The sequence below is a fragment of the Tursiops truncatus genome, chromosome 15, assembly GCF_011762595.2.
Source record: "Tursiops truncatus isolate mTurTru1 chromosome 15, mTurTru1.mat.Y, whole genome shotgun sequence".
Taxonomy (NCBI): domain Eukaryota; kingdom Metazoa; phylum Chordata; class Mammalia; order Artiodactyla; family Delphinidae; genus Tursiops; species Tursiops truncatus.
In genome coordinates, this window is record NC_047048.1 from 35,223,769 (window position 1) to 35,250,030 (window position 26,262).

At 47.6% G+C, this 26,262-nt stretch overlaps 2 protein-coding genes across 8 annotated transcripts in view; one reads left to right on the forward strand and one right to left on the reverse strand.

Moving 5' to 3' along the window:
- CLUAP1 (clusterin associated protein 1) overlaps positions 1–11,030 on the reverse strand; it is a 42,118-nt gene extending 31,088 nt beyond the window's left edge. For 2 of the 7 annotated variants that reach the window (XM_019935211.3, XM_019934533.3), the window contains exons 1-5: positions 10,488–11,022; positions 8,017–8,128; positions 7,042–7,126; positions 4,670–4,849; positions 1,966–2,061 (exon numbers count right to left, since the gene is read on the reverse strand). In XM_019935211.3, the coding sequence (XP_019790770.1) occupies positions 1,966–2,061; positions 4,670–4,849; positions 7,042–7,126; positions 8,017–8,128; positions 10,488–10,509 (495 nt within the window). In that variant the 5' untranslated portion in view covers positions 10,510–11,022. Of the gene's footprint in view, positions 1–1,965; positions 2,062–4,669; positions 4,850–7,041; positions 7,127–8,016; positions 8,129–10,064; positions 10,257–10,279; positions 10,466–10,487 lie in introns of those variants that run through there. The other 5 variants (XM_019933937.3, XM_019935876.3, XM_073793268.1 and 2 more) reach the window with 5 other exon arrangements.
- A 9,606-nt stretch (positions 11,031–20,636) lies between these two features.
- C15H16orf90 (chromosome 15 C16orf90 homolog) lies at positions 20,637–22,083 on the forward strand. Its single transcript, XM_019938347.3, is given in 4 exon segments — positions 20,637–20,757; positions 21,195–21,525; positions 21,902–22,012; positions 22,014–22,083. Coding segments are annotated over 4 exon segments (558 nt in total). The 5' UTR covers positions 20,637–20,711.
- The last annotated feature ends 4,179 nt before the right edge of the window (positions 22,084–26,262 follow it).

The window sequence follows — 26,262 nt, forward strand, 5'->3', positions numbered from 1 at the left end:
GTCCCCTTCTCCAGCCACAGGCCCCCTGTACCCTAACACCATAGGAACCTGAACTCACCATCCAGAATCTTTTCTCCAAAATTTGCTTCTTTTACTTGCATTCCATTCAGGTGACCCCAAACCAAGTGCAGCTCAACTTGCTGTCTGAACCCACTGCCAGCCTGTACAATCTTCTTTGTGATCACATCCCTCTAAGTTGCCCATTACTGACAACTGTAACTAATGAGAAGAATCAGCTCGGCCCTGCCCCAGCACTAACCACTAACCATCAAGGGAGGCATCTGTGCCTATCATATCAGTATTGGAAATTTCCGAAACATGGGACTTCATTGCAGATGCAGTTATGGGGGTCCTGGAGCACTTTATCAAATCCTGTCTTGTGCTTCCTTTATTCCACAGTGTACATTACCTCCCCCATAGTGGAAAACTACTGAGGGCAGGGACCGTGACTTACTCAAGGACACAGAGCACAGTGCCTTCCTTGCCTGTGGTTGGTGCTGGTCCTCAATGAATATTTTGTTGAGTGTATGAAAGACATATATAGGATAGGGGATCTTCCTAAGATCATGACTGTACACAGAATTTGAGAAGTCCTACATTCAGGGTCCCTTGGCTTCCATGGCAACAGTTCGGCCTCTGATTGCTCCATCAATTCATTACAGGACAGTACTAAAAGAGTCCCCGGGGAAATCCTGGTGAGCCTCACAATGAAGCCAGGGCTCTGCTGGCAAATAGCAAGTGACCAGCTCCTGTCTCTGGGACTGTGAGGAACACGTGTAGACATGTGCACTATAAACAGAAAACATGGAAAGCCGGGAGCTGCCTCACTGCTTATCTAAATTAGCTGTCAGACATTATGTCAGGCTTGTTCTGCCAACTACACTTCACCAGGTGGCAATATATCAAGAGCAGGGATGGTGAGCTAGCACCAAGTCCCCCGCTTCCAATCTGTTCCTAGGGCAGAAATGAAAAATGCCATTACACTGTAGCAGCAATGCCAGAACACAGGCAAGGCAGTGAGAGAGCAGTCATGGATGATACACCTGATGGGAATGGAATGAACTAAGTGCAGTTAATTCAAAAACATTAGATATGAGCATGTATGCTTCAAATGTCATAAATCCTCCCAGGTAAGAATTAAACAGCACTCCATTTCTTCTCCAGCCAGTAGGTCCAAAACTCTGCTGCTCGTTGGAATCACCTGGAGATCTTTAAAAATCTGGCTCTCACCCCCAAACATTTTGATCCACTGGTATGGGGGATGACCTGGATGCTGGATGATTTAAAAAGCTCTATAGGAGCTCCAAGGGTGTTTTACGAACCCACTCTTCAACAGCTCCTTAAACACAGTGGACAGAGCATCCTCCTTGACTGGCATGGGCTAGAATAAGGACTGCAAATAAGTTTCAACTGTAACATCAACTTCAAATGATTGGTAGTGACTACCTAGATTAATGACTGGTTCCCAAACTCTGCTGTATGTTAGAACCACCCAGGAGACTTAAAACTCCCAGTGCCCAAGTCACATTTCGTACCAATGACATCAGCATGGAAGCCAGACATCAGTAGTTTGTAAAGATCCCCAGGTGATTCCACTGGGCCACAAGATTTGGGAACCACAGGCTCAGAAGAGCATTTTGTTGGGAAGAATGCCAAGGCTGAGTGTACCGGGGGAAAGCATCATGATCAATAAAGTCTGCCACGGGCACAAGGAGGAAAGTTTCAGCAACAGGCACATATTTGCCATTCCTGAACTAGATGTCAAAGGTATTAGAAACAGACCAGAGCCCACCAGAAGCACAAACAGCAGCAAACACCACACGTATATTACTTTCCCCCACAGTAGCTCATTTAATCAGGTACCGTTTAATGAAATCAAAAGAACAGAGAAAAACAGAATTGGAAAAGAAACCTTGGAAATCTGCTTAGCTAAGGAGGTAACTGAGTTATCTGAACACTGCTTACCCTCAACTCCACCTCCTTGCCCAGCAAGTCATACAGAGATGCTCCCTTGGAAGTGATTTCAGAAGCAAGCTGCCTGGCTGCTTTCAAATCTGCAATCTGGAAGGAAAATATCAAAAACAGAAACTTCAGTGACAGGTTTTTATTAGGCATTCAGAAAGAATCAATCTGTTCATATAGGTTCCCACCTCCAGTCAGGATACTTGACTTACTTGACTATAGAACACATTTTCCACAAGACACATATTTACATCCTGGAGAAGAGAGTTCCCAAAACATCAGTTTAGGAAACACTGATCTAAGTACAAATTAGACCAATTCCAGGCCACCTGAGAAACCCAAACGTCAGGTCAAATGTACTCTGCAACAAGGAGCTGTGGGGGTTGTGAACGTTGACACGCTTCCTATAATAAGGGACTCTGGCAGTGGTGGGGTGAGCAAAGGAGGGGCAACCTGAGGGACACATGCCTACCACAGAACCCTGATGCCCTATGTTTAACCCTCCCTGTCCCCTCATTCTCTGCCTTCAGGCTGCACTTCACTGGACTGCTGTGAGCTCAAATGAGCTCACCGGCATGAAGGCCTTACAAGCTCCCACAAGGCACTGCTGTGAAGATGATGATGATCTGGCCCTGGGCACAGCTTCTTTCTTAGGATCTACACGTCACACACTCTTCCATGAATACACTAAACTTCCAAAGAGCCCCAACATTTCCCAGCTCAGCTCCCTCTCCCTCTCCCCAAAACAACGAATTCCCACCCTCTTTCATTTTCAAACCACTGACAACTCTCACTCTTCGTTCACAGCTGGTGACTTCCTTCCCATTTCCTCAGTCCTCAGGACTCCTCTGGAATAGCTGCTTCCTCACCAGCAGCGAGTTCCCAGCTTCCTCTCTGGGAGTCCTCTCATCCGCCCCACTTCTCAGCACTGAAGTTCAGCAGAGTCCAGCCGCACACCACCCCCAACACCGGACCTCCCTTCCACGCACACTCCCCGCAAGCTTTCAGCTCTGATACCAAGATTAAAGCCATGAGCTGAGGTTTGACATCTCCACTTGGACACCTCGTGGACGTCGCAAACATAACATGTCCTAAACCAAACTCCTCATCTTTCCTGCCAGATCTGCTCCTTCCAAACTCTTCTCCACTTCAGTAGACGGCAACTTCGTCCTTGCAGGAACTCACACCCAAAACTTTAGAGCCATGATATCTAATATCGTGCCCACTAGTCACGTGTGGCCATTTTCAATGTTAAACCATTCAAAATTTAATAAAACTTAAAACTCAGTTCCTTGGTTATGCTGGCAACACGTGGCTAGCGACTACCGTATCACATGGCAGAGATACAGAACACATCCACCAGCACGGAAGCGCTACCAGAGAGCTGCTTCAGGACCTTCCTTGTGCTGTCTGCTTTCTTCCAACCTACACCCAATCCATAAGACCTACCTTCAAAATATGCTCTAACCTCTGACCACTTCCTCCCAGTGAGGATCTGGCTCCTGTGTATGGTTTTTCAGGCCTGACCACAGGCAATCCTGGAGGCTTTACCTGGCAGGCCTCCTGGGGAAAGCTGTGCTCGAACACCAGTGCCCTGCAGTCTCTGAAGAGAGTTGCAGTCAAGGAACCAGGCCCTCTGACCAGTCATGTTCTCATAAAGACCTGCATTCCTAGGTCTCTTTATCTGAGGCCTTGGGTCCAGGTCCTCTTCAGTGCCTCTGCTGAGGCTTCCTTATTGGGGAAGGTGGGGCAAACACCTTCTCCCACACCTCAGGGGGCATTAAAACTGCCAAAGCAGTCTTATGAAACAGGGAGTTGACACTTCCTCTGGCTTTAGTCCCTTGCTTATACCACTGCAGTTAGTGATTAAAGACACAGCTTTCATGTTTGGCTTGTTGCTTTAATCGAGTCCTCCGACGCCTGGCAGCTCACTCTCTCCCCAAGCTCAGCTGAGCACCTGACGGCCACTCTGCTCAAAGGCGCTGTCACCTCCTGCTTTCTAACAGGTCTCTGGGCTTCCACCTTTTTTCCCCCTTCAGTCCGACTCAATCCAGCAGCCAGAGTGATCCTTTTAATATGAAGTTTCAAATCATGTACTTCTTTGTTCAAAACTCAACGATTTTCCACCTCAAAGTCTTGACAGTGGCTTTCCAGGGACCACAGGCCTGAGGCTGCCTCCCCTCCCAGCTCTCATCACATGGCCCCCTTGTGTTTCCTCAAACACACACAGCACACTTTTCCACTGAATGGTTTGCTCCTTCCCTCCTTCAGATCTCTGCTGAAACCGTCACCCAATCCCTGAGGCTGTCCTAGCCCTCTATTTAAGACACCTCCCCCGGCACCCCAGCCCCTTCCCTGCTTTACTATCCTCCACACATGCAGCCCATCTGACCTGTCACTCCTTCTGCTTTGCGGTTTACAGTCTGGCTCCCCCAACTGAGCCGCGGGAACAGAGGATTCCTGTCCTTGTTGTTCACGCCTGTATCCCCAGTGCTTGAAGAGTGCCTGGCAGATAGCAGCAGGCTTTCAATAAAAAGTTGAATTTATTGTCCCTCCTGCTTTGATCCAAATGCTGATGAGCACAAAACTAACAAATGGCCCTCAGTCAAGGAGTAAGGAAAGAAGTGATGCTGTATTGATATAGCCCATTTCAGTGTTTGAGAAATAAACATTCCATCCCTCACTACAAGCCTTGCATTGTCCTTACCTTTGAGCTAAGGTCAAACTTGAATTTGCTGATATCTTCCTCTCCTATTTTAGAGTCCTCCATACCTTTGGTCTTCATAGCATTATAAAGGACAGAGGTGATCTTCAATAGTTCTTTCACTGCATACCCGTCTGCTTGATAAAGCTTCTTAGTATTGAGTTTTATATGTGCCTTAGTGGCCTATTTTCAGATAAAAAAAAAAAGTTTAAGACCCATTCCACGTAAAATCTAAACCAAATTCCATGTAGGTCATTTGAAAATGTCACTGCCAACAATAGGGATATAACCAAATCATTTTAAGAATCAAACTTTCAAGTTACTCATATATTGCGAGTGGGTATGTTGACTGATACAATCTTGATGGAGAGCAATTTGGTAAATGACAACAAAATTAATTACAAATGCATATGTCCTTTGGCCCAGCAATCCCAATCCTAAGAACTTACGCTAGGGATATACATATTCACAAACAAAATGATGTACATAGGTTATTTGTTACAGCATTGCTTCTAAGAACAAAAGTTACCAACAACCTAAATGCCTACCTGTATAAATTACATAAGTTATGGTATAAACTTGCAAGCAATACTACTCAGGTGTAAGAGAGGATAAAGAAACTCTATGTGTATTTGAAAAGTTCTCCAAAATGTACTGTTATATGAAGACAAGATTCTAAACGGTGGTGTGCAGTATGCCACCATTTGTGTAAGAGGAAGGAAAAGGAATATACAGTCTATTTGCTTAATTATGGCTAAAGAAACTCTGAAAGATATTAAGAATAGTGATCACTGGGAATGGAACTGGGCTGATGGCAAACAGAATAAAAGTCATTTTACTCTATATTGTTTCATGATTTAAAAAAATTTTTGAACCATAAAATATATTACCTATTCAAAAATAAGTAAATAAAATTCTTTTTTAAAATCTGCATGCTATTTAATTTCCATTAGAAAAATATTATCTATATAAAATTTTGGTCCAGTTTCTTCTCCTTTAGCTCTACTAGGTTTGAATACTTAAATACTTTAATTTTACTCAAGTAAAAGCAGGATCATATATGACATGAAAAATAAATATTTCACATCATTAAACTAATCGGGTTTAATTAGGTGTGCTCTTTATTATTTCTCAGGAATAGTAACTCATCTTTCCTGTATGTTACTTCCCTTTACTTTTATTTATCTGAGTAACTATGTAATGCATGTCTCTTTTCCCACGTCCAGTAATACGAGTGTTATGTAAGCATAATTTGTAATGTCAATAACTAGATTCATCATTAATCTTCAATTTATGTTCAATTCCCCTTATTATATGGTATTTCCATAATAATTTCAGATATTTCAGTCAACCTTACACTTTGCAACAAAGATTGTAAAAATTAAGATGTTAATTTTAAAACATTTTTAAAATTCCAGACTAAATAACCCTGGGCCCACTTAAAGTGATGCTGTCACAAGATGTCCTGGAACAGCTACTGCTTCAATTTCAACACGGCCTCCTTTGGGCAAAGCAGCAACCTGGTAAGCAGCTCTCACAGGAAAACTACTCTGGAAATATTGCCTGTAGATGTCATTGACAGTATGTCAGCCAGCAAAACAGTTGTTTTTATCACATTCGTGAACTCACAGCCTACTGCTTTCAGAATTTCACCCATGTTTGTAAGAGCCTGTTTAGACTCTTCTGCCACCCCTCCTGGCACAAGCTGTCCATTTGCAGGGTCCATGCCTAGCTGTCCTGAAACGTAAATGGTCCTGCAACTAACACAGCCTGACTGTAGGGACCAATGGCCGCTGGGGCATGGGACTCTAAATTTCTTAACAAATAATAAATTAAAAACAAAAAACCCAGAAAACTTTGTTGGTAAAATGGCTCCACAGAAATCTGGTAATGGAGTGTGTTTAGAAATCTGGAACTTCCCTGGTGGCCCAGTGGTTAAGAATCCACCCGCCAATGCAGGGGACATGGGTTTGATCCCTGGTCCGGGAAGATCCCACATGCCACGGAGCAACTAAGCCCATGTACCACAACTACTGAGCCTGCACCCTAGAGCCCACAAGCCACAACTACTGAGCCCGTGTGCCACAACTACTGAAGCCTGCGCACCTAGAGCCTGTGTTCCGCAACAAGAGAAGCTACAGCGATGAGAAGCCTGCGCACTGCAACAAACAGTAGCCCCCGCTCGCCACAACTAGAGAAAGCCTGCGCAGCAACAAAGACCCAACGCAGCCAAAGATAAAAGTAATTAATTAATTTTTTAAAACATAGAAGGAGAAAGTACTTTTAAAAAAGAAATCTGAAAGCAGCTCTAACTAGGCTTCATCTCCTTCTAATGTATTTAATTTTACAACTCCATCAAAAAACTGTGAACCAACCATGAACTGGGCAATTGCCTTAATGAAGAAAACTCGGTCTTGTTCAGTCTCAACATCAGAAGGGATGTCAGTCTGAGGTTCATACCTATTGCAGAGAGAGAGAGAGAGAAGACACAAGGTAATTAAGTATAAAGTTCACAAAAGAGAAGGTAAAGCAACTGAGAGGACAGTGGATCTGTAACAGGAAGCTCTGAGTCCCCAGCTAAGGCAGTAAGAGTAAGAAAGGCTTCAGAAGCAACACAAAATACCAAACATTCAAGAGAACAAATCTTCACCTAAAAATACGTTTAACAAATTTCAAAAATCAAATTCGGGGCTCAGCTTACAAAATTAAATCTATCTCAGACTGTAAAGTTCCATTAAAATAATCAGAACTATTACTCTGGCTGCCTGCCCTTGACCCAGTGGAGTTCCTTTCTTCGAGTAACTGATGACACACCGGGGTCAACAGACGGCAGCCCCTGGCCTCTTCCTGAACAGCCCGCAAACTAAAAAGGGTTTTTACATTTTTCAAAGGTTATAAAAAAAATAAGGAAGAATACATGACAGAGATCTTATGTAGCTTGCAATGCCTGAAATATTGACTATCTCCTTAGCAAAAAAGTTTGCCAACCCTGAGTCATATTAGATTTTTCACACAAAATGAAATCTAAATTATTTCCAAGCCAGGTACTCAGCAGAATGTGTGAGGAGGTCCTGTCACTCCCTGATGAAGGTGAGGGAATGAAGAAGAATGCGGACCAGCACCCCTGTGTCGGCTTCCTACTGAGAAACGTTCTCCTTTTACCGCTGCCTGGTACACTCCCTTCTCCCACAGCATTCTTTAAACTCAACTGATTTTTAACAGGTTACAACCAAGTCTGTCAAATTTTATTGAACTTTTCCTTTTGCTACACAAAAGCATCCTGTTTCTAGGTAGCTAATGAATAACATCTCATATACATTCTTAAGACCTCAGTAAAGTGCAGTTCTAACCTTTTCACAAGCCAGAGAAGCACTTCAGATACAAGTCCAAAATTTGGTGTGCGGAAATTTTCCATAGAAATATGTCGAGGGTATCCCAAGGCTCTCATCATCTCTGTAAAGTCTGTTCAAGGTAAAACACAATGTAGTCAGTTCTTCGTCAAACAGCAACGACTTATGAATGCAGACACTTTGCTTTCTCTTCTTACTCCCAACCTACTGACACTTTTATGGACTATTTATCAACTCTCTAAGAAGGAAAGAAAAAAAGGGATAAAAGTTAAAATACCTAATCTGCTTCCTGAAAAACATGTATTTAAATTCAATGGGAGAAGAGGAAACTGTACATTGAAATGGGGTTTAGGGACTGGCTGTGAATTTAATTTCTCTCTTGGATACCTCATTTATCTCTTGGATATCTTTCTCTTTACCACTCAAAATGAGAATTACCTGGTCACGGTTTAAATTTTAACCGTGGGTTTTTGGGGGGGGGTGTGTGTGATGGTGGTAGGGTGAAGTTTTGTGTGTTATTTCTGTGTTTTTTGTGTTATTTCTGAGTTGACTTTTTTTCCCACTGGGCATATAGGACCTTAATAACACAAAATTTAAACATTAGTTGCATTGTATTTAGAGAAATCTTCAAGAAAATGATTGAACTATTGAGCAATATTTAGATGTATTATGAGACAGACTAAGAAACAGTAATACTAATACATGTTGATACCAGATGCTGCAGTCACTAAGCTTTAAGCAAGACTTGGAAATAAAACATCTTTTTAGTTCCCACGATGTGCTAAGACCTGTATTCAGTGTGCTTCTGGCTAAATAATGTCTGTCTTCACTCTTCTTGAAGGTGGATATTCAAGATGTCCCAATGACATTCACAAATAAGCTACTTGGGCCTTGGAGATTAGTCTGGATTTCACAAGACAACAGAAGAGAAAGCATAAGCAGAGGAAAGAGAAGCAGAGGGCCTCTGTTGCTGTTTTGGGGGATATTTAAATAGAGCAATGGAAAATAAAGCAGCAGCCTTCCCATCACACAGTAAGCCCTAAACACTTCTTGCCGCTAAGTAGCAGTGCAGTTCTGTTAATTCTACAGTATTACTGTTAAAATGGAGACAATCTGAATAAAAATCTTACCATGAATTGCATAATGTACAGCATTCATTTAAGGTCAAAATGCTCAGAAATCCCCTTCTTGTACACTTTAACCAACACAACTCCATTCAACATCCCCTAGCACAAGGCTGGCCTCCCTCAACTATGAGGAAGGAGAAACTTGTCTCCACAACACAAGGTCACCAAGAACCTCCAACTCCCAGAGGGCACAGATTCACACAATAGTGCTAATAGGCATCAATAAAATGTGATGCCTCTTCCTATATATTTCCATTATAGAAAAAAGAGCAATTCACAACTGAAAGGAGTAATCTTTAATGGGGAAATTTCAGGCACCAGCAATTGTTAGAAAATTGGCCTTAAAGAGGCCCCTCAGATCACACCAAATCGGCAATCACCTGCTACACCTATGCAGGTGGAGCCAGTTGGCTGAACTGCTTCAGATTCAGAAAATGAAAGCGTATAAAAGGCAAGAGATTCCTTCACACAGTCCTACCTTTTGATCCTCGTTTCCACCCAGTTCTAGCTGTGTGACCTAAAGCAAACTACTTTACCTCTCTGCCTCAAAGTATTTCATCCAGAAACTTATACAAACCACCTTACTGTTACAGTGAGAACTAAAATAAAATATTGAATGTAAAATGTTTGGTGTGTAACAGGTGTCCCCCAAAGTAGTAGTAACTAATTCTCTTTTCCCCATTCTTCCTATACCCCACCCTCCTAGCAAAGGCACTTGGATTCCCTTCTCCTCACCAGCCCCTTTAGAAAAGATGCAAGCTTTGGAGGTTAGACAACCTGATTTCACACTTCAGCGCCAGCTCTTACCACCTGTGTCCCCTGACCTGACCTCTCTCTGCCCAGTTCCTCATCTCTAAACACAGGTGCACAGTTGTTCAGAGGAGTGAATGAAACGATGAACACACATAAGACAGTAACTACCTGGCAGATCATAAAAACTCGAAAAAACGGAAGCCTCAATTATTATTCACCAGCCCCCTCCTCGGTTGTTGTTCGTTTCCCGGAGCTCTAAGCTAACCCAACTCAAAAACGGTCTCTGCGTTTTCCAATACAGTAGCGAACAGACCCATAAGTCAATTAAAGTTAAATAAAATTAAAGCTTCGGTTCCTCAGCCGCACTAGCCGCATACACATACACAACCTCCCATCATCGCAGAAAGGGCTATGAGACAGGGCTGGGGCGCTCAGCCTGGGGGGCGGCGGGCCAGGGGCGCCCCCGAGCCGCAGAGGCCCGGGAGGGGGCTCCAGCGCGAGAGCCTCAGCGGGGCTCAGACAGGGAACCCGGCGGGCCGGAGCCCCGAGTCTCGGGAGGACCGCAGGTCACAGGAGTCAGGGTTGCCTTACTGCGGAGGTCCCGGAAAGACATGGCGCCCTGGTCCTCAGGATCCCGGAGTCTCCGCCGCTTGCCCCTCAGCACTCATGGGTTTCTATGGCAATGCACGGAGCCCTCTACGGCGCGCAGCCGGGGCCAAACAGGACTGGAGGCGAAAAGGCCGGGCTGTGTGCGCATGCTCCATGCGCACCAGAGAAAGGGCAGCCGGCAGGGGACGTCCCGCGACGCTGAGGGAGGGGGCGTGGGGTCCCGCCCCGCCTGGCGGCCGGGCCCACTTTACACAGTTTGCAGACGTTTGGCACTGGCTGACATGTCCTGAGGACCTACTAAGTGCCTGACGCTGTGCGAGGCACCCTACGTACTACTTCTCATTTCCTCCTAAACTCCTCTAGAAAGAATGTACATAATATCACGAAGCCGGGTCTCCAGCCTGGGTCCTGTGCCCAGCACACTTCTCTCTGGCATGTGTAAAATGGCTGGCCGCGCCCGCGTCCGAAACCCGCAAGAAGCGCCTGCAGCGTGAAGCAGTTGAGGCCACAGATTGCGAGTCGCAGGCAGGCGCTGACAGCGGGGCGGCGAGAGCAGGCCCGACAGCCATCTGCGCGTGCGCAGCCGTCTCGATCTTCACAACAGGCCGGAAACTGACCCGGGTCTTCGCGCGCCGGCGGTTGTCCTGGCAACCGTGAACTCTGGCAGCTGGAGCTGTAGTTTCTCCTGGTGGAGAGAGGGGGCAGCTCCGGGGTGAGGACCGCGCCCAACATGTGGCCAGATGAGCTGTGATCTAACTTGGGAGTCTTCTCTACTGGGCTGCCACGGTTGGGGATAGGTGACAGCAAGGGCTGGGGAGGCGAAGTGAGCTGAGCCCAGAAGGGTAGGCGAAGACGAGGGACTACACCCGCGGGACGCCCTCCGCCCCTGCACTGGTTTTGGCGAAGTAACAGACACATAAAGGCACGGGACCTCAAAGAGAGTCCCGAAATAGACCCACATATACATGGTCATTAGAACAAAGATGGTAAAGCCCTCTAGTGGAGAAAGAATAATCTTTCAGCAAATGGTTTTGGAACAGTTGGAAATGCAAGTAAGTGAACCTCCACCCTTGCCTAAGAGTAAAACCTAAAAACTATTGGGTTAGCCAAAAAGTTCGTTAATATCGCACATAAAAACCGGAATGAACTTTTTGGCCAACCGAATATAACTTTTCCAGAAGAAAACTTATGGGGAAAACTTTCTGACTGGGTTAAACAAGAGTTCTTAGATATACCAAAAGTATCATCCTCTTTAAAAATGTTTTTTGATAAATTGCACCTCATCAAAATTTAAAACTGCTCTTCAATACACTAAGAACATGAAAAGATAATCCAGAGTCTAGAAAAATAAATTCACAAAACACATCTGATAAAAAGCCTTCTATCCAAAATACATAACACTCTCAAAACTCAGTAAAAAAACCCATCCAGTTAGAAAGTAGAAAAAGGAACTTCCCTGGTGGTCCAGTGGTTAAGACTCCAAGCTTCCACTGCAGGCAGTATGGGTTCCATTCCTGGTTCAGGAACTAAGATCCTGCATGCCACACGGCCCAGTCAAAAATTGTTTCAAAAAAATTAAAGACAAGAAAGTAGACAAAAAACTTAAAACAGATACTTCACAAGGGAAGATGTGGCAAATGTCAACAAAAAAAATTAATCAATAGTCAATCTAAGAAATGCATAGTTTATTCGGGCCAGCCTGAGGATTATAATCAGGGAGACAGTCTTTCAGAAAGCTCTGAGGATGTTCCAAAGAGGAAAGGGGGAGGCTAGTATGTAGTGATTTTGACTAAGGGGTAGGTGCAGTCAAGCATACATCTTGGTAGAAGGTTACTGCTATTCACGAGGAGCAGATATCTTAGTTAATGGTTGTAGAGCTTTTCTTTTTTTTTTTTTGCGGTACGCGGGCCTCTCACTGTTGTGGCCTCTCCCGTTGTGGAGCACAGTTTCCGCACGCACAGGCTCAGCGGCCATGGCTCACGGGCCCAGCCACTCCGCGGCATGTGGGATCTTCCCAGACCGGGGCACGAACCCGTGTCCCCTGCATCGACAGGCGGACTCTCAACCACTGCGCCACCAGGAAGCCCTGTAGTGCTTTTCTAAGTATGGGAAGATGCAAGAAACTGAGTTCATAAAATTTTCTCCCGAAAATATCTGAGAGCTAGTTCTGCCAGTTTTCCCAGAGCACAAAATGCCTCATCCTGATATTGGCCCTGAATTTCTTTCAGGGTGTGTTGTAAATCAGTGACTGTAGTGACTAATGACTCAATTCTTGTAGAATTGGATGGTGAGCAACATTCTTTGTTTTACAATCTCCTCCTTTTCCATCTTAATTTCTACCACGGTTTAGGAAGCATTTCATGACCAGTTTGTCCCACGGCTCTAGGAATGCTCATACCCAGGTCAAGCAAGGATTTCATTGATAGGCCACGCAATGTGCTATCACTGGACTGTTAACAGTAGCCAAAAGCCTCTGGACCACCTTGCCTGTCTTTCTAGTCTTTTATGGTCCAGGAAATGCTTCTCTCTTACTGCTTCTTCCCATATCTAGAGTTACACTATTAATATCATCAATCTTGGAACTTCCCTAGTGGTCCGGTGGTTGGGACTCTGTGCTTTCACTGCCAAGGGCCTGGATTCAGTCCCTGGTCAGGGAACTAAGATCCTGCAAGCCACATGGTGTGGCCAAAAAAAGAAAAAAATCTTCAATGTTATAGAACTGTATATTTGATCAATTGTTTCAAGTAGCCTAGTCATTTTCATCAGAGGCTCAGTCACATATTCAGTAATACAAGAAACTATAATCTTGCAAAATAGACAGAATACAAGTAACATTAATAAGGTCCTAAGTAGGTATTTAAGCTAAGAACTTCCACTAGGTGTGGCCCAGTATCTCCCCAGATCATCTGACCCAGTGTGTTCTGCACCAATCGCTATCTTTAAGGGAAATGTTATATTGGCATTGCACACAAAGTTCACCAAAGATATCTGCATCATGACCCCTTACAAGATTGAGAAAGGAATGTTTTCTAAGGAGTTATATAACTGGCATCAGAAGAAGAAAAATTGAGCTTTATGGCTGAGCAGGTATTTCTGCTGCTGGGGAGGTCTGGTTAATGCATAATGCAGATACACAATGCACACTACAGGGGAGAGAGGAGGCCCAAATGGGCAGAAAAAAATTTATGTTTAAATCTTCTTGTCTTGCCTTAAAATATGAATTTTATTTCATTACAAATAGTAAGGAAAAGATGCTCAAGATTATTAGTCATTAGAGAAATGCATATTAAACCACAAGATATCACTACACAATTATTAGAATAGCTAAAACAACAAAAAACCACAAAAACCCTGACAGTGCCAAGGACTTGAAACGATGTGGAGCAAATTGGGCTTTCATACACTATTGGTGAGAATATGAAACGGTACATCCACTTTGAAAAAACAGTTGGTAGTTTCTTAATAAAGTTAAACATACACAACGTACAGCTCAGCAAGTCTCTCTCCCAGGTATCTGCCCAAGAGAAATAAAAACTTATGTTCACATAAAACTTATACATAAATGTTGAGAGCAGCTTTATAATTGCCCCAAACTGGAAACCACTCAAGTGCCCCTCAACTTATCAATGGATAAACACATTGTGGTACATTCACACAATGGATTACCACTCAGCAATTTTAAAAAAACAAAGATCTAAAATACGCAAGGACAATGATGAATCTCCAATGTCTTATGCTAACTGGAAGAAGCCAGACTCAAAAGGCTTCGTACAAGGACTTGAGGACACAGTGGGAGGAGGGGAAGCTAGAACAAAGTGAGAGAGTAGCACTGACATATATACACTACCAAATGTAAAACGGATGGCTAGTGGGAAGCTGCTGCATGCCACAGCGAGATCAGCTCGATGCTTTGTGACGACCTAGAGGATTGGGATAGGGAGGGTGGGAGGGAGGCTCAAGAGGGAGGGGATATGGCGATATATGTATACATTCACTTTGTTGTACAGCAGAAACCAACACAACATTGTAAAGCAATTACACTCCAATAAAGATATTTAAAAAGGGCTTCCCTGGTGGTGCACTGGTTAAGAATCCGCCTGCCAATGCAGGGGACATGGATTCTAGCCCTGGTCCGGGAAGATTCCACATGCCGCGGAGCACTTAAGCCCGTGCGCCACAGCTACTGAGCCTGCGCTCTAGAGACCGCAAGCCACAACTACTGAAGCCCGCGCGCCCAGAGCCCATGCTCCGCAAGAAGAGAAGCCACCGCAATGAGAAGCCCGCACACCGCAACGAAGAGTAGCCCCCACTCACCGCAACTAGAGAAAGCCTGCACGCAGCAACGAAGACCCAACGCAGCCAAAAATGATAAATAAAATAAATTTATTTTAAAAAAAGGCTTCATACTGTACGATTCCATTTATGTGACAATCTGAATGAGATGAAAATATAGAGACATAAATCAGTGATTGCCAGGAAGAGTTGGGTGCAAAATAATTTTGGGGGTGATGAAACTGTTCTATATCTTGATTGTGGTGGTAATTACATGACAGTAGCTGTTTGTCAAAACTCATAGATCTGTGCACTAAAAAGGGTTAATTTTACCACATCTAAAATTGTATCTCTTGAGAATTCCCTGGGGGTCCAGTGGTTAGGACTGGGCGCTTTCACTGCCCTGTCGAACCTGGGGGCCAGGTTCTATCCCTAGTCGGGGAACTAAGATCCCACAAGACGCGTGGCATGGCGAATAGAATAGAATAAAATATTATATCACTAAGCATGACTAAAAACAAAAAAGCTTAAAAAAAAAAACTATCCAATGGCTTCCCATCGCTGTTCAAAGAAAACTCAGCCCTCTGAGCTGCGCCTGCTGTGCCTCCTCTGCTCCCTTCCCTCCATCTCCCCTCCCTGGCTTCCTGTTGAACACACCCACCTTCTTCCTGCTTTCTGGCCTTTGCACAAGTAGTTCGCTCTGTCCGGAGTGCTCTTCCCAAGTTCTTCAGGTCTTTGTGAAGAGGCCTCTTGGACCATCTGCACCAAAGCAGACCCTTCCCAGCCCCCTCCCTGTCATATCACCTTCTTTCATTTTCTTCGTAGTATGACCTGGAAACATCTCGCTTGCTTCTCTTCTGTGTCTCTGATCTGGACATGTATGCACCGTGGAAACAGATACCTTCTCTGTCCTACTCAACTCTCTCCCCAAGTCTACAATAGTATCTGGCACTACACAGGCTCTCAGAACATACATGTTGAGACTGAATGAGTGAGTCGGAGTACAATGCCTCACCCCAGTGAAGTGAAAGGTCTTTCAGGAAAGGCCACGTCCCCTGCCCTCCTCCCATGCTCTGTGCTGGCTGTGATGCCCAGTTCAGAGCTGACACAACAGGCTGCCTGAAGTCCACCAGATCTGGTGTAAGTTAGGGCAAACTGGTGTGCACAGGGCACCTAGTGCAGTCTCTAAAGCAGTCAGCTTTGTGACCTTGGGAAGTTACTCAACCTCTGGGGGACTTAGATTCTTCAATGTCACAGTTGAGGTTGTGATGCCTGACACACACAGTGGAGGCTGTGATGGGCAGACAGCACTTGACAACCACTGTAGCTGGCAGGGCATGGAGGGAGCACCGAGCCTCCTCCCTCGGTTTTTACATTTTTTAACAGCTTTTAAACATAAGATAAAATGCATATATTTAAAGTGTGCAATTTAATAAGCTTTGACAAGTGTATACACACAAGAAACCATTCCCACAATCAAGATAGAGAACACATCTGCCACCTGTTTTCCTGTGTCCCACCCCTTTGTAATGTCTACCTCCTGCCACTCCCTCTACCCCAGGCAACCATTCCTCTGCTTTCTGTCACTGTACACAGGTGTATTTCTCGGGTTTTATATAAATGGGATGACACAACATATTCTCCTTTTTGTCTGGCATCTTTTACTTGGCATAATTATTTTGAGACTCATCCAGGTTGTAGCCTGTATCAGTAATTCATCCCTTTTTACTGCTGAGTTGTATATCCATTGTATGGATACACCACAGTTTATTTACACATCACCTGTTCTGGGCATTTCCAGTTTGGGGCTAGTACAAATAAAGCTGGTATGAACATTCATGTAGAAATCCTTATAAACACACATATGCTTTCTTTTCTCTTGAATAAATACCTATGAATGACATAGAGTCATAAGGCAAGTGAATGTTTAACTTTTTTTCTTTTTCAATGATTTTTTTTTTTTTTTTTTTTTTTTTTTGCTGTACGCAGGGCTCTCGCTGTTGTGGCCTCTCCCATTGTGGACCACAGGCTCCGGACGCGCAGGCTCAGCGGCCATGGCTCACGGGCCCAGCCGCTCCGCGGCATGTGGGATCCTCCTGGACCAGGGCACGAACCCGTGTCCCCTGCATCGGCAGGCGGACTCTCAACCACTGCGCCACCAGGGAAGCCCTTCGATAATTTTTTTAAAAAATAAATTAATTTTATTTTTGGCTGCGTTGGGTCTTCGTTGAGGCATGCGGGTTTTCTCTAGTTGCGGCGAGTAGGGGCTACTCTTTGTTGTGGTGCGCTGGCTTCTCATTGCAGTGGCTTCTCTTGTTGCGGAGGACAGGCCGTAGGCGCGTGGGCTTTAGTGGTTGTGGCTTGCGGGCTCTAGGGCGCAGGCTCAGTAGTTGTGGCACACAGGCTTAGCAGCTCCGCAGCATGTGGGATCTTCCCAGACCAGGGCTCAAACCCGTGTCCCCTGCATTGGCAGGCAGATTCTTAACCACTGTGCCACCAGGGAAGCCCTTCAATGGACTTTTGCTTTTAGAACAGTTTTAGACTTCCAAAGGAGTTTCAAAGATAGTACAGAGTTCCCGTATATTCCATCTCTCCCTCACCCCCGCCATTGTTAACATCTTACATTAGTATGGTGCATTTGCCTGATGAACCAATACTGATACATTATTATTAACTAAAGTTCAGATTTCCTCATTTCTAACCTACTGTCCTTTTCCTGTTCTATGATTTGATTCAGGACACAGCATTACATTTAGTCATCATGTCTTCTTAGGTTTCTCTAGACTGTGACAGTTCCTCAAACTTTCCTTGTTTTTGATGACCTTGATAGTTTTAAGTGGTGCTGGTCATTTACTTATTTTTATTGTGATAAAATATACATAACATAAAATTTGCCCTTATAAGTGTACAATTCGGTAGCATTAAATACATTTGAAATGTTCAACCACCATCTCTATTTAGTTCCAAAATAGTTTAATCACCCCCAAAAGAAATGTCACACCAACTAAGCAGTCTCTCCCCATTTCTCCTTCCCCATAACCCCTGGTAATCACTAACCTGCTTTCTGTCACTTTGGATTTATTCATTCTGCATATTTCGTATAAACAGAATCATAAAATATGTGGCATTTTGCATCTGGCTTCTACCACGGAACATTATGTTTCTGAGGTTCATCCATGTTGCCCTGTGTATCAGTACTTCATTATTTTTACAGCTGAATAATATTTCCCTGTATGGACAGACTACAATTTGTTTATCCATCCATTAGCTGATGGACTTCTGGGTTGTTTCTACTCTTTGGTTACTATAAATAATGCTGTTATAAATATTTGTGTACAAGTATTTATTTAAATACCCGTTTTCAACTTTTTTTTTTTTTTTTTTTTTTTGCGGTACGCGGGCCTCTCACTGTTGTGGCCTCTCCCGTTGCGGACCACAGGCTCCAGACATGCAGGCTCAGCGGCCATGGCTCACGGGCCTAGCCGCTCCACGGCATGTGGGATCTTCCTGGACCGGGGCACGAACCCGCGTACCCTGCATCGGCAGGCAGACTCTCAACCACTGCGCCACCAGGGAAGCCCTGTTTTCAACTCTTTTGGGTATATACCTAGGAGTGAAATTGCTAGGTCATATGGTAGTTCTATGTTTAACTTGTTGAGGAACTGCCAAGCTGTTCTCCCTAGTGGCTGTACCATTTTCCATTCCCACCAGCAGTATAAGCAGGTTTCAATTTCTCTACATCCTCATTAACACTTATCTTCTGGGGGGTTGTTTGTTTGTTTGGTTGGTTTTTTAAATTATAGCCAGCCTCATGTGTGAGAAGTAGTGTCTCACTGTGGTTTACTTTTTATAATTTTTAAAAATATTTATTTTTGGCTGCATTGGGTCTTCGTTGCTACACACAGGCTTTCTCTAGTTGTGGCGAGTGGGGGCTGCTCTTTGCTGTAGTGCATGGGCCCCTCATTACAGTGGCTTATCTTTGTCACGCAGCACAGGCTCTAGGCGGGTGGGCCTCAGTAGTTGTTGCACTTGGGCTCAGCAGTTGTGGTTCGCAGGCTCCAGAGTGCAGGCTCAGTAGTTGTGGCACACAGGCCTAGTTGCTCCACGGCATGTGGGATCCTCCTGGACGAGGGCTCGAACCTGTGTCCCCTGCATTGGCAGGCAGATTCTTAACCACTGCGCCACCAGGGAAGTCCCTCACTGTGGTTTAAATTTGCATTTCTCTAATGACTAAATACGTTGAACATGTTTTCATGTGCTTGTTGACTCTTTGTATATCTTCTCTGGGGAAATATCTATTCAAGTTCTTCACCCATTTTTAAATTGGGTTGTTTGTCTTTTTGTTGTTGACTTGTAAGAGCTCTTTATGTGTTCTAGATACTACACTCTAATCAGATATATGATTTGCAAATGTTTTCTCTCATTCTGTAGGCTGTCTTTTCACTTCTTGACATTGTCTTTTGCAACACAAAAGTTTTCAACTTTTATGAAGTCCAATTTACCTATTTTTTCTTTTGTTGCTTGTGCTTTTGTTGTCATATCTAAGAATCCATTATCAAATCCATGGTGATGAGGATTTCTTCAAAGAGTTTTCTTTGAGTTAATTTTTGTATATGGTGTGAGGTAGGGGTCCAGCTTCATTCTTCATTTGTATCTTTTGAACATCTAGTTGTCCCAGCACCATTTGTTGAAGAGACTATTATTTTCCCTATGGAATAGTCTTGGCGATCTGTTGAAAATAAATTGTCCAGAGATGTATGAAATTATTCTGGGCTCTCTATTCTATTCCATTAGTCTGGATGTCTAGCCTTATACCAGTTCCACAGTTATGGTTACTGTAGCATTCTTTGCAATAAGTTTTGAAATCGGAAATCTTGAGTCTTCAAACTTTTTAAGATTGTTTTTGGCTTTTGGGCTCCCTTGTAATTCCACATGAATTTTAGGATCAGTTTTCCTGTTTCTGCCTACAAGGCCATTGAGATTTTGATAAGAATTGCATTGAATCTATAGATCACTTTGGGAAGGACTGTTGTCTTAACAATATTAAGTCTTCAAACCATGAACAGGATCTTTTTCCATTTATTTAAGTTTTTTTTTCCCAGCAATGTTTTCTAGTTTTCAGTGTTGTCTTGTACCTCCAAGGTTAATTTTATTCCTGTTTTATTTTTTTTGCTCTTTGCTACTGTATAGAAATACAGTTAATTTTGCATGTTGATCTTGTATCCTGAGACGTTGCTGAATCTTATTAGCTCCGATAGTTTTATTAGCTCAAATAGTTTTTTTTAGTGTGAATTAATTTTTTTCTCTGTATAAGATCATGTCATCTGTGAATAGAGAATTGAAGGTTTAACTTTTTAAGAAACTGTTTCCCAAATTGGTGGTACCATTTTACATTCCCCCAGCAACATATGAGAGTTCCAGTTCCTCCAAAGCCTTCCTTACACTTGGTATGATCCCACAGTACCCCATCATCTACTTATGGGAAAATGGACAGAAAAATTAAGGGACCTATCCAGTCACCCAATACCACCTTCTCAGCATGCTCAAAGCACTGACCCAGATCTCACCAAGTCTGCATCCCTAAACCTTCATTTTCCACCCATGGATTAGGAAACTGATATCCCAAGCAGTCACCCCTGGGAGTGACTCCTCAGCCTGCAAGAGCTGAATGTTTGGCAGGCCTGTCCCAAGCCAGAGCGACCAGGGACCTCCCCTAAGGTTCTTCCCCCTTCCCTTGTCCTCCTCCCACCCTGTCCCTGCCCTTGAGCATCATCCTCTCCCAAACTCAGGGATCTGGGAAACCGGAAGTCTTCCCTGTGACATCACAGAGCTGGTTGCCAAGGGAGACCTGCAGATCCATCCCCTAGGCAGGGGAGAGCACAGTCCTGCTGCACAGGAGACCCGGCTGCCCCTCCCCCACCTGGCTGGCCCTCCATGGAAGCCTTGGTCTGTGCGTTCTCTCAGCTGCACATAAGAGAAGGTGCCAGGCTGTGGGGAGGAGTGGCAGGAGAGATGCCCTCCTGTCCTGACCTGGGCCCAAAGCCACCAGGGTGGCCTCAGGGACATGCAATCTTGGGAGAGGGGAATGGCCACCAGTCCAGGCCATGTGACCCTGGGCACCAGAATGCTCTCTCTAGGGTAGGGGGCAAAAAGGGGTGACAGAAAGAGCCTGCAGTCCTGAAAGAGATCTTGGTGCCAAGACTCAGGCTTCTCAGCCCTCCTGTTGGTTGGGAGGGAGAAGGAGTGCTTTGTTGGGTGAGGGAGGTGGGAGACAGGGGGCGGAGCCCATCTGACAGACAGGTAAGCTGAGGCTCCGCAGGCCAGGGGTGGAGCCCATCACATAAGCATGTGACTACACTGTCCCCTCACGGCCGCTGTGGCCCACCAGCCACCAATCTCCTGCTCTCCCCTCCACAGATGCAGTGAGCTGGGCCAGAGGACGCACCAGTCACCCCAACATGCCACCCAATATCTATGTGGGGGGGCTGGGGGCCCAGCAGCAGCAGTGCCCCAGTGCCCAGGGAAGCAAGCCCAAGAACTTGCACCACCTCCGGGGCCTGGCTCTCTACCTGCCAGGCCACATGCATTCTGCCGGCCAGTGTGAAAGCCATTGGCTGAGCCAGCTCATGGCTGGGGGCTGCTTCCCACAACCCGAGGGCACAGTCTGGCCCCTGGACTTACCACAGGGGGCTCTGGGACCAGGTAACAGTCACCACTCAGCCCTTCTGGAAGCTCGACAGCCTGGGAAATACAGGTGAGCACCTGTCCAGGTGATGCAGGGCTGAGGACAGGAGGGGAAGACCCTGGGCAGGGTTGGGCTGGGCACTCAGATGGACCCAGGTGGCCCCTCTCCACTCCCAATCCTCCTGGGTACCTGTCCCAGCTCTACATTTGATGAGGGACCTTGGACTGCTCTCCCCCGCTGGCCAGGTCTGTTTCCCCATTTGTAAAATGAGGGGTTCATGTTAGAGAAGGGTCCTTTCAGTTTGAAACGTGTTTCCCTCTTCCTCCTCCCCTCCCAGGTTTTAAGGAGAACTGCCCCCTTCCCTCTGGTTTTGAAGGATGCCAGGTTCACGGGGGTCATAGGATGGGCTGGCAGCCTCCCTGAGGTCCCTCCAAGTGACTCCTCTACCCCCGCTTTCCTCAGCTTCCAGTTCCAGCATGGACCCAGCCAAGGGTGCCCCCTCCCAGCCCGGTGCCCCTGAAGGCTTGGGGCTCAGGCCTAAGAGATCCTGGGTGGGCCTCAGAGGAATCCACATGTCCCTTGAGCAAGAGAACTCACTCTGGGGCTCTGGAGAGGCCATAGGGATCCAAGTGCCAGGGCTGGTTCTTCCAGCTCAGGACAGGAGGGGAAAGGATGGCCCAGGAGGAGGACACAGGTCCAGGTGGAAGGGCTCAGCCCCCACCAGTAGCATCCCCACACCGAGATGCCCAGCACCAGAGCCTAGGCCAGCCTTGGGAAAGCTCGAGGGTGGAAGGATGAGGAGGTCCTGCGGGAGGGACAGAAAGAAGCCTGGGCGTACCCTTGCAGCCTGCTCCAACTCAAGTCGGCCACTTGTACCTGGGAGGCTGGGCAGAGTGGAGAGTTGGGCTCCTGAGAGGCCGGGGAGCCTACAGGTCTAATCTCAATAAAAGCCAAGGCCTGCACCTTCTGTCCCTGGGTCTGTCTGTCATCAGGCCAATTCAGCCACAGAAATGGTCCCTCGGCACCTGTGTTCTGAGAGCAGAGTTCCATGTCGATCCTGGGGGAATCCGAGGTGCTCCCACCCTTAGTTGAGGAGGGAGCCATCCTCCTCTGGGTGGGACTCTGGGCAGGCTTCCTGGGTGGGCAGGGTCTCAGCAGGCCTAAGAGCAGGGCTTGGTGTTCTGGGTGGAGAGGGCAGAGGACAGAGAAAGTTAGGCCAAGTTTAGGGAGGGTGTCGGGAGGAGAGCAAGTTCCCAACCTGGGCAGACATTGGCTCTGACCCCATGCCGCCCCTCATTGAGGCCTTGGTTGAGTTCACCCTCCCTGGGGACCCCTGGCTGCCCTGACCCTCCAGGCAGAATGGGCACAGCCCTTCTCCCAGCTGGGCTAGACTCCAGGCACCCAGGCATGGGCTCCTCTGTATCAGGTCTTAACCTCAGCCCTGTTGACATTTGGGGCTATGCCATTCTTTGTTTCGAGGGCTGTTCTGTGAGTTGCAGGATGTTCAGCAGCGACCCTGGCCTCCACTCACTAGATTCCAGTAGTGCCCTCCGCCCAGTGTGGCAACGAAAAACATCTCTGGAGAGTCTGAGGTCCCCTGGGGGGCAGAATCTCTTGGGCTGAGACCCCCTGCTCTACATCACTGGGCCTCAGCCTGTGGGGACAGATGGGAGAACCTGGGTTTGCCTCAGTGACCCTCACCATTTGGCTGATTTCCTGTCCTGGCAGCCTGGGTCAGGCAAGGGCTGACCTACTCGTCTCACAGGCTTCTGTCAGACCACACATGATGGTGTCAAGGGCATTCTGGACAGCAGGACAGCTGGGCTCCTTCCAGACATGGGGGAAAGCTCCCTCAGGTCCCTGCCCTTCCCCTGTACCCTGGTACAGCAGATTCTGGAGACCTTGGTCCCTGGGTGCTTTTCAGGTTGTTGTACGTGTGCATGCGGCCCTGGGTGGTGGCAGCTCCTAGTCCGGGCCACCAGCCTCAGGCCCTGTCCCATAGGAAGGGCCATCAGGGGGAGGCCCAGCCCTCAGGGAGCAGCGCACCCACGCTTTGGAGGGGTCCACACCTGGGCTGGGGTCTCAAGCCCACCGTTCACAGCTGTGTGGCTCTTGAGCAACTCCCAGCCCCTCAACCAGTCATTTGTCTAAGAGGGTGACAGGCACGACCTCCTGCCCCCAGGGTGGCCAGAGGCTCCAAGAAGTTGGTAGAAGGACCTGGTCCCCCTCTTGGCCCAGCCAGGGGCTGGGACCTGCTGCCCCCCCCCGCCCCCTGACTAAGGCTCCTGCGGTGGGGTGCCCTGGGCAGGGCCCCTGCCTGACCACTGCACTTTCACCAGCTCTAGAACCTCTTCCAGGGCTATACTCCTTGGCAGGGCAAGGTACAATTATGATCGTAAAAAACAATCGCCCTTTGAGCTGGAAGCCATTCTTGGGACTTGCCAGGGGACAAGCAGCTCCTGGGCCGCCCTCAGCCACGGGGCAGGTCCACAGGCGCAGGTCCACAGGCGCAGGGCCTGCAAAGACAGGATGTGACCAATTAAAGTCTATTTATTTGTTTGTAGTAAGACAAAACATTATAATCTGTTCAACACTGGGCTGGACACTGCAGTGATAAGGAGGTGGGGGAGGGAAGGGCAGGGCAAAGCCTCTGAGCTCAATTACGAATGTACAAAGTAGAACCTTCTGGAAGACTCTTCCCTTACCCTGAGGGGCAGAAATAAAAATCACATGATCATCGTTGATTCAGATTAGAGAGGACACCCAGCTGGGCCTCAGCATGAAACCAATGTCAGCATGGAGGTGGGGAGTGGGGGGAGATGGAGTGCCCTTCCTGCCCAGGATCCACTGGTGAGGCCGCAGGAGCCCTGGGCCAGGAAGTTCTGAGGGAGGGAAGGACACGGTCACGGAGCCCCCACCTAGGGTTTCCCGTCTCCTGCTCTCGTCCGGCGTGAGACTCTGTGCCATCCCCTCTGCTCCGGAGGGGCAGGCCAGGCAGCAAGCAGCTCTAGGGGCCCTGGCAGAAGGGGTGCCAGGAGCACGTGCCGTCCACGCGCACACTTCCAGGCACTGTCTCTGCCCCAGAGGTGGAGGGACCACAAGGCACGTACTGTCCCCAGCCCCAAAGGCCGGGTCTCACTTGGTCATTGCGGTGCTCAGCTTTGTCCTGTCTGCACCTGGCCAGGCCTCAGAGCTGCTGCTCATGGGGCTGGGGGGTTGCGGGGAGAGGACCCCCAGGCCCTCAGTGGTGCCTGTCCTCAGCCCGGCTCCCTGCGGCAGCTCAGCTGAATGGCACAGCCACCATCTGACAGGTGGTTCCAATCGCTCGGGACAGAATGAAGCAGCCCATGAGAAGAGGCCGCGGGAGGACTCAGCCTCCTAGTGGGGAATGTGGGCACCTGTCTCGTTATCCGCCCGCACATGTGGGGAGCGAAGCCACAGAGCTCAGTGTGTGGGTGAGAAGCCTCCCCAGCTGTGCCCAGCAAGTGTCAGCCCTGGGTGGAGAGACCGGAGCTGCTCCCCGCCCCTCCGGGCTTCTGGGTGCTGGTTCTGGACCAGGGGCCTTCCCGTTATTTTGACCCCTCATTGTTCAGAGGCTCCTGTGTCTTTAGGGTCAAGTCTGTCCGTAACACTTGGGTTCCTCCCTCCCAGAAGTTTATTCTGACTTTGCAGGAAGGATCTGGAAGGATCACACAGCAGAGGGGAAGAGGCCGGTGAGGGGCATGGGGAAGGAAGCCCTTTCCCATGCCCTTGCTCCCAGGACAGCAGAAGAAACAGACCACAGTGAACGCTGCCACCCCTAGGTGCCCGTGGGGCTGGAGCACGTGCGGGGGCCCGGCCAGGGCTCAGCAGAAGTGAAGGTTTCCAGATTGGGAAGGAGGGCTGGAGGAGCCTGTGGGATAGACAAGAGGGGAGCAGGGGTGAAGGCTTCAGCAGAAACGCTCTGCTTCCCTCCCCTCCCCAGGGTCCCGGCCTAGGAGCCCAAAGCTGGGTCCCTGGCGCTCCTGAAGTGTGAGCCCTCCTCCACATCCAGAGTCCCTTCCAGTGACCACTGGCTCTCCTCGGTCCCAGCACAAACCACAGTACTGACGGGGGTGCCAGCCCAGGAGGCCACGGAGCCCTGCCGCCTGGGCTTGGCCCACATCACAATCCGCTCTGGGCCGTGTCCATGCACAAGGGGTAGACCTTGGAGTCCCCATGACGCCTTCCAGCTCTGCCAGCTCTGCCATTCCCTGAGGTCTGGAAGACCAGCTCCCCACGGTGCTCAGAAGCGGCCGTGTCTAAGCAGAGCTCTCATCTAGGTGCCCACCACAGGGCAAGGCCGCTGCTGTTAAAGCTGCCATCTACAGTGAAGCACCACCAGGGACACAGCGGCACTGATAACCCCTGGGAAGGGGAAGCTGAGTGTCTGGGGACAGGAGTAGAAGGGGCTTGATCTTTTGGTAACTTTTCAATTTTTGAACCATGTGAATGCATTATTTTTTAAAAAGTAGTTCAGTAGTTCAGGTAGTTCAGGCCAAGCTCTGGCCAGGTCAAGAGCTCTGCTTTCCCTCCTGAAGTTTCTGAGAGACGTTCGGGAACTATCTCGGCCCCTGGCCATGCTTCCCAGCACCCTGAGCAGCAGATGCCCATCCAGGGCCTCCTGTTTTCATTGCTGAAAGCACCGCCTCCATTTCCCCAACCATCAGCCCACTGGGCTCTGCTCCCCTTTCTGCACCCCCTGCTCTGGTGTACCTGGGGGAGACCGGGCACGCCCCTTGACTCTCTTCTCCCGAGCCCACGTAGCACCGGGCCTGCAGG